This window comes from Cinclus cinclus, chromosome 16 (assembly GCF_963662255.1).
Source record: "Cinclus cinclus chromosome 16, bCinCin1.1, whole genome shotgun sequence".
Lineage (NCBI taxonomy): Eukaryota > Metazoa > Chordata > Aves > Passeriformes > Cinclidae > Cinclus > Cinclus cinclus.
This window is the reverse complement of record NC_085061.1, coordinates 3,950,486-3,965,054: the sequence shown is the minus strand read 5'-3', so window position 1 is coordinate 3,965,054 and position 14,569 is coordinate 3,950,486. Positions and strand designations below refer to the sequence as shown.

General features: G+C 38.9%; 1 protein-coding gene across 1 annotated transcript in view; it reads left to right on the top strand.

The window, feature by feature from the left end:
* SDK1 (sidekick cell adhesion molecule 1) overlaps window positions 1-14,569 on the top strand; it is a 384,821-nt gene that overhangs the window by 99,552 nt on the left and 270,700 nt on the right. The window contains exon 2 of the mRNA XM_062503303.1: window positions 9,879-10,038. Within this exon, the coding sequence (XP_062359287.1) occupies window positions 9,879-10,038 (160 nt within the window). The remainder of the gene's footprint in view (window positions 1-9,878; window positions 10,039-14,569) is intronic.

The window sequence follows — 14,569 nt, the reverse complement described above, 5'->3', positions numbered from 1 at the left end:
CAACTAACTCCTTTTCTTTGCCTTCAGATATGTCAAGCTCAGTTATGTTTGCTAGAACAGTGATATGTTTCTTCCCATTTTGACAAGAAGAAATTACATGTTTCATCGGTATCGCTGAAAATAATTCTATAGTCTCTAGATCTGTGTATTTTTCTTGAAGTGCTGGAAGAATTCCACTTGGGTAGTTCTGAAAGGATTTGGTGTAAAAGACACGGAAATAAGTGGTGATATTTGGGGAAATGAAGGTGCCTATTTTGTGTGAGGCTTCCAAAGAGCCTTTGATCCCTCCCGTTGGGATTGTCTCCACAAGTACCTTGAGAGCTCTGCAAGGGTCACTCTGTGCTTCTGCCTCTGACCACTCTGCCCCAGAATTTGCTTGAGATGTGGGAATATTTCAGTTGGGTCCTGTGAACCTTGTGCTTTGTGCTTTGTTGGCATTTCTGTCCTAACCCAGTGTCACACAAGGATTGGAACAGTCCTGTCTCTGCTCAGCATAATGTGAGCTCCTGTGCTCACCACCCTCCAGTTCAGTGACAGCACTGAGGTCCATTGAGTTGAGTTTTTTGAGGCAGGTGTTATGTTACCCAGTTTCTAAACCTATTTACATTTTTCAAGTTTAAGAACAAAACAGAAAACCGCAAGTTACATTTAAACAAAATAACAATAGCAGTGAGCAGTAGGCACTGCTTTTAACAAAGGTTTGAGCATGAATCACTTCCCCCCAGCCCCCTTCATCAAAAGAAATGTGTTTATATCTTCTCTGGATATTCATAGCTGCTTTGCTACTTAGAAATAAATTCTCCTTGAGAACATAAATAGGTGTCTGACATGGCTTTCAGGTTTGGCAGTGCCTTTGCTGTTCCTTTGTTTCCTCTTGCTGCTCTCATGCTTCTGTTCTGGTACTTCCAGACACTCCTCAGCTGTTTACCTTTTTGATTTAATTTATCTTCTGCACGCTAAGAATGCCTCTTACAGCAGGGATGAACTTGAGGAAAGCACGTTTATGTTTTCATCTTTTCTCTCCTGTTAAGTGTTCTGGAGGGTTTCATCTCTCCTTAGTGCCAGTGTCAGTTGGAATATTTAGCAGATATTTATAAATTGCTGGTTAGATATCAGCGTGATCAGGCTGCCCTACAGTAGTTGGAGATTGTAGATAATGTAGCAGCAACAATAGCTTCCTTCCTTTGTGTTTAAAATAATGAAGGAAACCTTGCTATATCTGGATTCTCTTTCAGCAAGGCAGCTCTGCCTTCCACCTGCTGCGGGCCAAGGTTTAAACACTAACAACTTATTTCCTCGAGTCTCTGAGTGAGGCTCTGTAAACATCAGTGTAAGAAGAGAATATGAAAAGCACAGAGGTTGTGCTTTGATACCAAATTCAGAGGCTGGAGGTTTCTTTGGAGATTTTGTTTTGGTTTCCATAGTTAATGGGCTCTCTTTCATTTTCCCGCTTTGTACGGATGTGCCGTTTTCTTTCAGTGCATTTGTAACTTTCTTAAAAAACAACCTCATGAATATTTAAAAAAAAATAAATTCTGGAGCCTTTTTTGTGGATGAGCTACACTAAACATAATTTAAGATCATGTGTAGCTTTTTGAATTTTAGTCTTGCAGCAGGTAGTGGCTTTAAGCTGAAAGACGGTGGCTTTAGATGGGAGATTGAGAAGAAATTCTTCCCTGTGAGAGTGGGGAGACCCTGGCACAGTTTCCCAGAGAAGCTGGGGCTGTCCCTGGAAGTGTCCAAGGCCAGGTTGGATGGGGCTTGGAGCAATGTGGGATAGTGGAAAGTGGCCCTGCCCATGGCAGGGGGTGGGACTGGATAGCTTTAAGATCCTTTCCAACCCAAACCCATCTGGAATTCTGTGGTAATCCATGACTTCACAGAGCTATGAATAGTGGCTGCCTTCTGATAAACAATAAACCAGTATATTTTTTTTTGCCCCGACTGAACTGAATTATTACAGGTGGTCAGAAAGTGAGACTAAAACATGAGGTATAGAAATTAAATGGGAAAAGGAAGCCTTAGTGGGATTTTAGGTTAATACATCAGGAGCTGCTTGAGGCTCAGTTAAAACGATATCAGCTCATTATTTTTTTTTCTCCTTGGCTGGTCTGCTAAAGAAATCAATTTTAAGAAAAGAATAATACAATTACATGTGGGAAAGTCTTTCTTGGTGTATTTGGGGATAACTGAGAGAGGTTTATGTTGAATTTTAATGGAGTAATGTTACCAACCACTGTCTCTTTTATTTTTTTTTCCTATCAGAATCCAGGTCCTATAAAAAAAAACTCCACTGTGGTTCTGGGGGCCCTCCTCCTTTCAGTTCTGTTTTGAGTGTTTCTAATGAAACTTGAGAAATCTTTTCTCAAAAGGGAATTCTTCAAGAAGTGATTGTGTAGTGAATGAAAGGATGGTATTTAAATAGATGGCAGAGTGTTACGAGTAGATTTTATGAATACAAAGAACAGGTTATATTTAAGGACTTTTAAGCAGTCTGTGATAGTAAGATTTTCTTTTTTTATCATAAAAAAATCTGCTCTGGCTTTTTGATGTTGTCTCAGGATTTTTGTAGTTCATCTAAAGCTGTTCATGGAGAAAAATGGGAGGAGGCTAAGAGAGATAACAGGAAATGTTTGTGCCTTAAAACAGGGGAGAAAGGTTGGAAATATCAAAACAGGTTTTAGTGTAGCAAGTCACTTCATGGTGTTTATATTGGAATTATAGAAGTTTCTAGGGAATGAATTAGGATGTTTGTTCTTTTAAGCAATACTATGTGTTAGCCAAGATTTGGGAAAAACATTTGGCTTGTTTTCATCAAAAAATAAGGAGCAGAGAAGCCAACTGGAATCTGCAGTGCCATTTAGGTAATTCTGAAATAGAGAAGTGATGCTTCAATTTTTTTTTTTAAAGAATTTTTAATTAAATCTACTTAACTATCCGTGTGAAACATTCATTCTTGCCGCTTGGGACTCCTATTCTATTGAATTGTTGAGAGCTAATCATAACTATACATTACAGAATGTTTAGTTTTCCTCTTGGGATGGACTGCAACAGGTTTGCAATCTTTAGTTCAATATTTCCTCCATCCAAATCAAATATATGATTGGCAATTACCCAATAGCTAACTTGCCAATTAGTTGTGTGAGCTGTTCAAGGCAAAAAAAACAAACAAAAAAAGAAGTTACCCATTGAAATCTTGTCTCCCTGCAACTGTGCATTTAAAAGAAATAAATGTCACTTATTCTAAAAATATGTATGGGCTTCTTCACAGAACTTGCTGAGTTCTAAAACAATTTAATTCCATCCCCAATTAAACCTCTAAAAGCACCATCCATCAACCTCATCTGATATCTGTATTTGCATTCAGGGATTATAATGGAGGTACCCAAAAAGAAGGTTATCTTTTTAATCTCTAGGATGACAAAAATGGGCAGCTTGGGCTCATTTACTTGATGTGTGAAATTCAGGAAGAAAGACTGATTTAAATACAGTTGCTCCAGTACTCTTCCAATATAAGATCAGATAGCGTCTTTGATGAAAATTCAGGAAATCCATTTTGAGAGAATGCTTTATACCATTGTGTGAAAATTCTTAGCTGCTGCAGTATATTTGAAAAATAACCTGCTATTTTAATGAAATATTCACTATGATGCATCAGTCCTTTGCAATCGAGGTTTAGAATGAGGTAGTAAAATGAAATTTAAATTTAATTGTTGTACTTGGTGATTTATGTCATACTTCCAACCACAAAAATTTGAATCTCAAAGATCCGATATTTTGGGTAAAATAGACTTCCTGCAAATCAATACAGTTTAAGTGACTGAATGCCCTAATGTATGTTTGACATTGTTGACAGTTTATGAATAGATCATATACTAAGTTCCCCAGCATCTCACCAATGCATTTTAGAAGGTTTGCATTCAAAAGAAGATTGATTCAGATATATCTGAGTTCAATCTGACTTTCTGGTACATTTCCCAGGATTTACTGTGTTATAATTCCAAATTCATATGCCATATAATCTATTGAAGTTCATTTCCACAAGAGAATACAACTTGCATCCAGAGCTAGCACATGTATGCATGTATATCAGAAACTCTAAGATTAGAACACTGAGATAGCAAGACTAAAAGATCCTTTTGAAAAGGAAATCTTTTCCATATCCAACTTGGGAATTAGAAGAAAAGCCATTTTCTCAGGAGGTTGCAGTTATTTGCTGTCAGAGTAGAGCAGCTCACGCTCGACTGTTTGTGCTCACAGCTGAATTTCAGTCTGGTCTTGAATGGGGTTTTGCTGTCCATAGTTGTAGCAATTTCTATGGATTAACGATAAAAATCTTCTTGTCTCTAGTTTGGATTTTCTGACTCCAGCTGCCATTTTACCATTTGACTTTTGTATTATACATTCAGTGCCCCAGACAGATCTTTTGGGATACTCTTTCCATGGCAGTCATCCTTTACCCACCTGAAGGTGGCTCACATCTCCTTTCCTAGCAGACACTGAGAGCAAAATCATTTCTGTTTTGCTGATCTTCTCCTGGGCTGATCATTCAGCCTCTGCCTCATTTTCCTGGAGAATTCCTCAGAGATAATTCTGTTCTTTATTTTTCCATGTCAGTTGATCCTAGCTTTAGGAGCATATGAAGAAACAGTAATGTGCATCATGTTTTGATTGGAGATTAATAAACTAAAATCAATAGAGGTGTGCTACTTAATAAACCCATTGTGTTTTTCTTTTAAGTTTGAAAAATGTATCTCAGTCAAAACTCTCTTTTCAATATTGAACCTGTAGGGCCAACTGAACAATGGAGAGGCAGCTGCTCACCTGGTATTTGTTAAGTGATTGAGCTGTATTTGCTCTGAATTGCTGAGTTATGTGCAGGTTGATCTACTTTTAATATTCAATGTTAGCTCATGTTAAAAATGACTTAAAAGTAGGGATGCTTAACAAAGACAAATAGCAGTGGCATTGGGGATCTTCCAACCTGCTCTCAGCACTCCCTGCATTTTCCTTCCTCTGAGTGTTCAGGACCTCAGAAACTCATTTTTTTTCAGGAAGTGGGCACCTGATTTTTCCTGTTGGAGAATAAAAGCTGAGATTTGAAGAGGCTAGTTGCAGTGGGTTTTACTGATGAGGGTGATGTGGGTACTTCTCTGGAGTACTGTAACTTTCCTCTTCTCCACAGGATAGAGGTTCTCAAGATCAAATTGTGTCTTTCATTAAAATTTATTAATTCCTCAGGGATGGGACTGTGTGACTGCTTTCAAGATCTTGTAAGACCTTGTAGTAACTGAAAGTTCTGTTTAATCTGACTTTGCTTTATGTGTTTTACAAATGTAAGCTCTTCAAGGGCTCAGAATCATTAGCCAAGCCTTGTTAATTTGTTTGTTAGAGGGAATGCTTGAGGTCCTTGAGATGAAGCTCTCCTGTTTCAGGAGTCACGTTCACCCACACAGTCCTTGTGAGATTGGGGTTCCTTGGTTAATTTAATGAGTATCTATCTACTCCTGGCATTTTTGTTGCCATTCCAAAGCTGTGCAGTCAGGCTGCCTTTTCCTCTTGCAGGTCCTGTTATTAAATTTGTGCCTGAATGTGATTTTCAGGGAGAGTGGAGCACGAGGGAGCTTTCAGCTCTCCAGTGCTGCATCTCAGCTGCCAGGGCTGAGGACAAGCCCAGAGCAGAGGACAATTGCACCCAGCAACATTTTGTATTTAAATGTCAGCATTAGTCCAAGAAAAACTGTCTGGGTGTTGTTGAATTTAGTCCTGAATCTTTATTTTGAGGTCAAATCCATCTAAGCTTTGCATGCACCAAATAAAGAAACTGTATGGGCCAATCCAGCAGTGTAATGAAACCCAGACAGTTTGGAGGTGAAGAAAAGCAAGGCAGAAAAGCTGTGGAGCAAATTTCAAGATAATTTGGGCATATGCAATCCTACTTCTTCTTGAGATTTACATAAAAAGAAAACGGCAGCATCCTTTTAAGGTCACAAGTTGGGATGTTGGCAAGTTTGGTAAGCAGACTTAATGAAAATTTACTGAAGCTGTAAATATACATGTGCCAACAGATTGGCACCTTATCCCTTTGCTCCTTCTTGCAATTCAAAAAGTTCTTTAATTATTATTACTTTTATTTTTAAATCAGCATCGTTGAAAAGCCAGAGAGGCTGGAAGTATTAACACATTTAGAAAAAGCAAGAGTGTATAAGAGTATAGCATGAATATTTGCTTATTTTTTTGTTTGGTTGGTTTTTTGTTTTTATTTTGTTTGTTTTTTGTTTTTTGGTAGGCAGAAAAATATTCAAGTGAAGAATAATAATTGCACTATTTTATTATTTTGTGTTTTAGGACTCAGATAGTCTTTCAAGTAGTATTTTACTCCCTTCTTGACTAGTATAAAGCAAAAAATGCCTTCCTGGCTTCTAAACCCATGGTTGGCCAAGGTTACCCTCCTGGTGAGCCTTTCTGTAGTTAATTACTGAGTGAGGTATCTCATACCTATTAACTGCTCCTTTGTGTCTTCCATCCCTCAGCCAGTTATTTCTTTTCCACAACCCTTCTGAGATGGCTTTGATTATTTTCCCTGCCAATTTTCCTGTTTCCCTGGAATGCTCTATAACAACCAAACTTTTCTTTGCAGGTCCAGGTTTAAATTCTGCTTTCCATTACAGCTTAAAGCTGTAAATAAAGCCCAGGGTGCAGCCCAGGTTTGATCCTGAGCATGAGGTGGGAGCAGACCTGTGCTGCAGAAATGTCAACGTCATCAAAGCTGCCTCTCTGCAAGGAATTTTTGCTCTGTATTTTATTTTCATTTCTGCTTTCAGTGAATATTTAGTGAGCTCTGATTGCATAATTGAATTTGATAAACTGATGGTATGTGATTGATGAGAAAGTCAGGAATAAAAGATTAGAAGATAAAATTACTTCAAGGGTTTAAGTAAATCTTCCGGAGAGCCAGGGTAATTTATAAAGCATGCTATACTCTTTATAAAAATATTCCTGTAGGTCTATTAAATTTTAGCTTCTAACAGAACTGGATTGAGTTTTGAGAATCATTTTCATGTAATAACAGTTTGATTGTGATGCTTTAAATGGAGATAGCTCTGAGTGGGCTGCAGCACCACTGGGTTTGGAATATTTGAGTAGGAAATGTAGGGCTGAATGACAGACTTGTGGGCAGCACTTTGTCTTCCAAATGCATCGTTTTTTTTCTTGGAAAGACGTAAGTTAGGAGTAAGTGGATAATTCAGAGTAAGTAATGCAGGAGGTTGTGCTGCTGAGTCTGTAAATCACTGAAAACAAGGACCAACAAACGACTCAGTTTGGTGCAGACACCACTTCCACTGAGCCCTCCCTCAGTGACTAAACTATCTTTGGGAAGGAATAGTTTAGGGAACTCATTCCAGGAGCCTCTGTACATGAGCAGGTAATTGTTGTTTTCAGGAGACTCAGCACTAATAATTTCATTTTACCAACTGAGCTCTGTTATCTTCCCCTGAACACCAGCACTGCTCCCAGCTGCTGCTTTTCCATCTCCAGAGGAAGCCTGACACCTTTAATCTTACCAGGGTAGAATGTCTGAAACTCCCTTGGGAGGCTCCCCAAAATACCTTTGACAGGATTTAACATTTTCTCACTTGTTTAGAAATACCTTTGTAAAAATTTGCTTTTCACTCTGGGTAAAATAACTGTATTTCACAGGAACATCCTCTAACTCAATTTTTTCTTTATAACGTTTAAAATATTGGTTTGGTTTACTAGTTAGGAGACAATGAGGGTTGGGATAAGATGATTTCACAATAATTGCAGTCATTAAAACAACAACTAAAGAGAAGCTTTGCAGAATATATTCTCAGTCATGTAATAGTGTGGAGAAGTGTAAAAATTCTCCTTGGCTTGTCTGGGAATATCTACTAGTTTGGAACTGTTCCAGTTTTCTCATATGTTGAATTGTTGTAACTTCTTATATAGCTAATTTAGAGAAGATACTGCTGATCTGCACTTGTCATAAATCAGTTTGTTTGAAAGACAGGTTATTTAAAATGCTACAGATCAGAAAAGGACCCTACCCCAAATACAGTTTTAATTCAGTTTGTTAGATTGGATTTTGTGTGATAGTTTATAAGCATTGCCTTATGACTACGTGTTTTTTTCTTTCTGCATAAATGACTGTGTTCCTGAAGTTAAATTCTAAAAACTCAGGAGACAATTTGTCAATCCAAATCATCAGATGAGTGGGGAGCTGTGGTTGATTTACAGCCCACTGCAGGAGAGCAGTGGGCCTGGGGCTCCCTGGCCATTCTCAGCTGGAGCCCAGCTCTGCCCCAGGTCCCTTCAGTGATAACAAGTCCGTGCTGCCGCGTGCTCTGCAGTCAGAAAAATTCCCTGAGAAGAGGCAGAGTGAAAGATAAAGGCTTGGAGACTTTGACATCCCCAGGCTGGGCTGTGATGCCCAGTGGAGCACCAGGGCCACTGGGAAACTACCACCAGCACCCCTTGCCCCGAGCTCCTGGGGCTGTCCTGGGGCTGTCCTGGGGCTGTCCTGGGGCTGTCCTGGGGCTGTCAGTGATCCTGTGACCTGGGCATTCAAAAATTCCAGCCAGCCTTGAACAGCACGTGAGGGCACTTCACTCCAAACTGTAAAACATAGGTTAAACTCTTTAAACAGCAAATATAAAAATGCCCGAGCTTGTGTAAAAATAAATGTTTAAAGGAAGGTTTGCAGTTTAACAGAATCATTGCATTCACTGAGACAACATTTGTGTATCTTGGGGCTTTTTCTGTACTTTAAAATACACACACCCCCTGCACACTTTAAAGAAGAGCTCAGTATTGTCTACTTACTCAGTATTACTAATATTTCATATTAAATCTCTGACTTTGAATATAACTCCTGTGTTTTATGTGTAATCATAAAATCCTGGAAGTGTTTCAGGCCAGGTTGGATGGAGGAACCTGGTCTGCTGGAAGGTGCTCATGGCAGAGGTTGGAACTGGATGAGTTGTAACAACCCTTCCAACCCAGGCCATTCTGTGTCAGTTTTGGCTATAGAAGGTGTTTGCATGCTTCTAAAATTAAGCCTATAGTTCCCGTACAGTTACAAGTAAATATTTGACACATAAACTGTGAAAAGTCTTCATCTTCCAGAGGTGACGGGGGTAGATCTCCAGCAGGTGTGGACTCAGAATCAGTCTGTATTTGAGCAGAGCTTTGGCAATTTGCCCATCAAGAATTTTGCTGCTTGGAATGTTTTATTTGTGATACACAAGAGTTTGAGATTACATGTGACCCTTGCATATTACTGAAGTACCCTAATTCAAAAATCTGTTAGTGGCTTCAGGTAATATAATTTAACACATTTTGGTTGGCAAGAACACTGAAAAATACATTAGACTTGTGAGGTGGTTTTTTTTAAAAATTATTTTCCCTATCAAGAATCTTCATTTACCCTGAGACTTTTCCTGCTGTGATAATCATTTCTATCCAAGATTAGTCTTCTGGTTTCTATTCAAGAAATAAAAAAAAATAATAAAAAAAAAGCTTTGAGTGGATTTACTCAGAAAGAAGAAGGGGGAGAAAAAACCAATAGGGCTGTTCACTGCCTGCTGCAGCAGACAATGTCGAAATTCTCATCTGGAGAAAGAGTAAATATGAACAAAAGCTTGTCTCAGTGGGCTAGGACAATGTTTATCAAGATGTTGGTAATTCTGCCCCTAAAGATAAAGCTTAGTTATAAATGTACCAGTGCAAGCCTTAACTGAATCATGTTGTTTCTTGTTTTACCATGACCGTGTTGGAAGAAATTAGTTAAATATCAGTAGTTTCTCCTATATTTTCCTAAATAGCCTCTAAACCCATTTTTTTCCTTTGTATTTCAGGGGATGTTGCACCCTTCTTCAAGACAGAGCCAGGCTTGCCCCAGATCCACCTGGAGGGAAACCGACTGGTCCTTACGTGCCTTGCTGAAGGCAGCTGGCCCTTGGAATTCAAGTGGTTGCACAATGACAGTGAAATAACCTCCTACTCCAGTGAATACAAGTAAATAACATCCATATAATCACCTTCTGCAAATGGAATTGCAAAAAAACACCCCCAAACCAAACCCCACCCCCTCAGTTTACCAATGCCTCAAAGAGCTTTGTAGATACAGACACAGGGACTTGTGGGTTTATTATGAAAGAAGAGTGGGGTTTGTAACCAAATGAGATGAGATTCCTTTGCTAAAAATGAGATTTGATGCTTCAAAACATGGGTCCTAACATGGAATTTGTAAGTATCAGAAGTGCCTTTTGCTGGAGATGTAACTTTTACCTGTGTTTGTGATAAATAGGAGACACATTCCTTAGCTAAATGTGACATATGATGTGTGAACTCATCCTTGAACAGAACTGAGCTCGCTGGGACTGTCCGTCTCCATCAGATCTAGAGGAATGTGTCTGCCTTAAATCCCACACAAAACTTTCTGTTTCAGTTCCAGGAGTTCCAAAACGGAGCTGATACTTTAATGATTGTGCAGTTTGCCCCCAGGACCTCCCTCCTGCCTCCCTCCCCATCCCACAGACATTCCATCAAACAGGAGAAAAGCCACAGTGTGGCTTATCAGAGCTCATTCCTGCTGATAGGCAGCACATGGCTGGCCAAGTATCAACGTGCCAGACAGCCAAGTTTTGTCTGCTTTTCTCTGATGTGGGAGGATTAACTGGGTTTTCTCCATGCAAATGGAAATTTCTGTGCCCTTATGGAAATTTAATTTTTATGCAACTTACTCGATGCTTTCAAATTTTGTAGAATTTGCCAGGTGATTTCGGAAATTGTGAGGGGTGGGTATATGACAGAGAGAGCCCAGGTACAACACCTGTACTTTTTGCAAACCAAGCTAAAAGCTGCATTTTTGGGACATAAGGCTTAAGGTAGGGAAAAGTTATGCTCATCACTATAGATAGAAATTACAGTATAAGTTGTTATGCAGATTATGCAGATAATGATATAAAGTTCTATATTGTTACACAAGATAATCCATAATTACTTTTCTCAAAGATTTTCAAAATTGTAGCCTAGCACTAGGTTGTTTACATTTACAGAGTAGTAGGGGAAAAAAAATCCCTTATATAAGCTTCTAAAACTTTTGGGGGTCACTTAGCATTTCAAGTATTTAGCAACTGTTTAAACCCAAGTGTTTAGTTCTCTATGAAGTTACCTAGAAATTCAAGACTTGATTTGGATGAGCCCTCTTAGTCCTGAGTCCCTGCATCTATTAATGGTTGCTGCTTTCAAGCCTTTGGGATGTGGATTACGAGCTGCAATAAAGAGGAGATTTGTGAATGCTTTCTAGAAAATGAAAAGATCTGTAATAGCACAACAAATCACAGAATGTTTGAGCATGGCTTTGTGCAAATGCCACTTGTTTTGATCAACAACAGCAGAGTCAGTTGTAGTGGCTGGGTAGAAGGAGCAGCTCTTGACTGTGTGAGGTGCTGAGAGAGTGGGAGGAAAAACGGTGTGGGAGGACAAACACATGAACATGGAATGAACAGCAAGCAAAGGTTAGAACTCCTGCCCTGTAGGTGTGCTAGGCACTGGGAGATGACATTTCATGGTATTAGGAGAAACCTGAGTAAGAATGTGTGACATTTTGAAATAAGACCAGAGTGCTGTGGTATTTCTTGAACAAGTGGACATCCCAATACAAAATTGGAATTTTACTGTGTGTGGCAGTGTGAGTGTGAGTCAGTTATTGGAGCACCTTTCCCAAGCTGTGTGTGCACATACCTGCAGTCAGCCCCTTGTTTCTTATATTGCATTTAATTTGTTCTTATGAATGTCAGGTCGTGATTCAAACCACATTTATTAATTCTGCATTTTTTATATTGTTCTTATTTCTATTTCTTATTAAAAGATCTGGCGCAGAGGAAGGTGCTGGTTTATGATAATGAAATAATATTGATAGAAAATGTTAATTTAGAAATTGCATCCCTACAGCCAGAGATTAGCTAAACAGGATTTTGATTCTATAGAAATGCAAAGCTTTAAGCTTCCAAAAAATGGCATAGGTGCATTAGGGTGAATGAAAGCAAGGAAAATATATGCTCAGACATAAAAATTCCAGTTGCAAAATTCAACCTTTGACCCCATAACAGTTTGCTGTGCAGTTCTCTTGGGTAAATAGTCTGTTTAAATGCACGAATCTTCCCTGAGTAAGTGACTTCTGCTGCAATTTGAATCATCAATCAAAGATTTTTTGGTAATTGATATTACTTAGTGTGTCTCAGTTAAAGTAATGTCTATATGGTAACAGGCTGAAAATATATTATTATAACAGCTCAAGTGAGTAAAGAACTAATTGGAGTCTTTGCGTGGTGACATTGGTGACCCTGAGTGAGCAGCTTCTCTTTGTCTAACGAAGCTGGTTGTGTGCTCAGCCTGGCTTTTACAGTGACTGTGCATACACCACTTTGTGTTAAGAATTTATAAAACAAGCTTATAAATTCTTTGTGATCTGAGATCCACGTTATGAAAACAAATCAATGTTGCTGACTGCAGGAGCCATTTTGGTCATGTCTAGAAGTTAAGAGACTTTAATGTTCAGGCAGTGTCTTATTTTCTGTTTTCTTTTTTCCCCCCCATTTGTTTTCTTTTGAATTAAGTTCTGGACCAGGTGTGTCTGTCATATTTGCTTTTGTGGCCAGAAGATATTGATTTATTGGAATTTAAGAAACTAAGGTAATGTCTAAGCAGCCATACACTTTCAACCAAAATCCTTAAAAGTATTTGGATTGGACACATTTCAATTTTGCTTCAGTTTTAAAAGTTAGATCAGTTGATCCATAAGTCTTTTGTTAAAAAGCTTGAGTAGCTAAAAAGTAACATGAATATCTAATAAAATACACTTAGCTTTAATTCTGTATCCATAATTAGGACTATTAAATCCCATAGCCTGTAGCTTCCCTTCTAACTCTTAGGGCATTTAAAATTAAAATGAGGGTTTAAATTTTAAATTAGTGGTGAACTGTGAGAGTTGGCTGGGATTTCTCCTTAGGTGGCTGATGCCACTCCCTCCTGGAGCTCTTTGCAGAGGGATGATGGAGCACATCAGGCTCAGGGAGACTCCCCTTGAGACTCCCCCTTCTCTTTTCCACTTGTCATTTCCCATGTCACAGCAGAAACTTCCCAAACACCAGGTTCTGGTAGGCTGTGCCATTCAAAGTGAGGGAAAAGTCGGGGCTGACTTTCCAAAGTCCTTGTAGACATCCCCAGGAACCTCAGGGAGCCTTCCTGGCATCTCTGCAGTGGGAGGATCTGTCTTCAAAGTTTGAGTGTGGACAAAAAATATAGCAAAATTCTGTCTTGTCACTGTAAGGAATTGTGTGAACCTTAGATTTCAGTTCATTCTGGGGAAGAAAGTCTTATTTAGAGCTTAGAAAGCCTATTTATATCCCTTCTTGCAGGTCAGAAAATAAATGAAATGGGAAAAGCATAGCACCAAAACCAGTATCAAGGCTGTTAGGTCAATAGAAAAGTAGGTTTTAAAACAATAATGAGACATATGAGGTGCATAAAGACTGTTTAAAATTGTAAACACAGAATCAGAAGTTCCATTAATATTTACCCCTTGCCCAGGTTTGCAATTTTCAAGTTAGTCTCAAACAGCATTAACTCATGTCCTATCTCTTTTTTCCACTTCTGTTATTTAACTCTTCTAATTTTGCTTGCTGTACCTGCACATTATACCCAGCAGGTCCACTGAGAATCCAGCTGCTCTAAGTTTTGGCTGCCATGGAATTTCCAAGGTAGCTGGGATTTTCACTGTAAATTTTTAAAAGATTTTCATTTCTTCAGGCAACATGTTAAGAATGTTTCCTGATGAAATTTTAATAAGTCAGAAAAGAAAACCAAAGTAGGACACTTCTGATCTAATTGATTTGTTTTGTCCTGGTGGCAGCAAAACTAACTCTGCATTACTGTCCTAGTACAGATGAATACCCAGGAAAGAAGCCTTTAATTTTGGCTTTATTCAATAGACAAAGCATTAGCCAAGTAGGACACTAAATCTTCATGGGAGAAAGAAAGATTGTTAATGTATAACTGTTGGCTAAAAAGAACTGTAAAAATTAATTTCCAGTATTTGTCAGAATCTTCAGGGGTGTTTTTTTGTTTTGTTTGTTTGTTTGTTTGTTTGTTTTTTATAATGATGTTTTACAGCAATCTTCTGCCTCGCAGAGAAGGAAATTATTTTATAAGGAGCTAGAGAATCCTTCTGTCCTATTGATTTCTATCCTCTGCCTTGTATTTTCACCTGTTCTCTCACTCCATTCCCCATGGTGAGGCTTGTCAGGCAAGAGGAAACAACATTCCTTCTTCAGAGTCATTATTTGTGTGCTGGGGTTGCTGTGACTCCCATAAAGAGCACAGGCTGGAATCTTCTTTTCTTCCTGGTGCCAAGTGCCACAGCCACGGGAGGGAATGTGCTGGTGGCTCCTGAGGAGGTCCCAGCAGTGACCAGAGGAGGTCACAGAAGTCCCAGCTCATATCCAGGGACAGCCAAGAGCTCCTGGAAATCCCAGGGATGTCT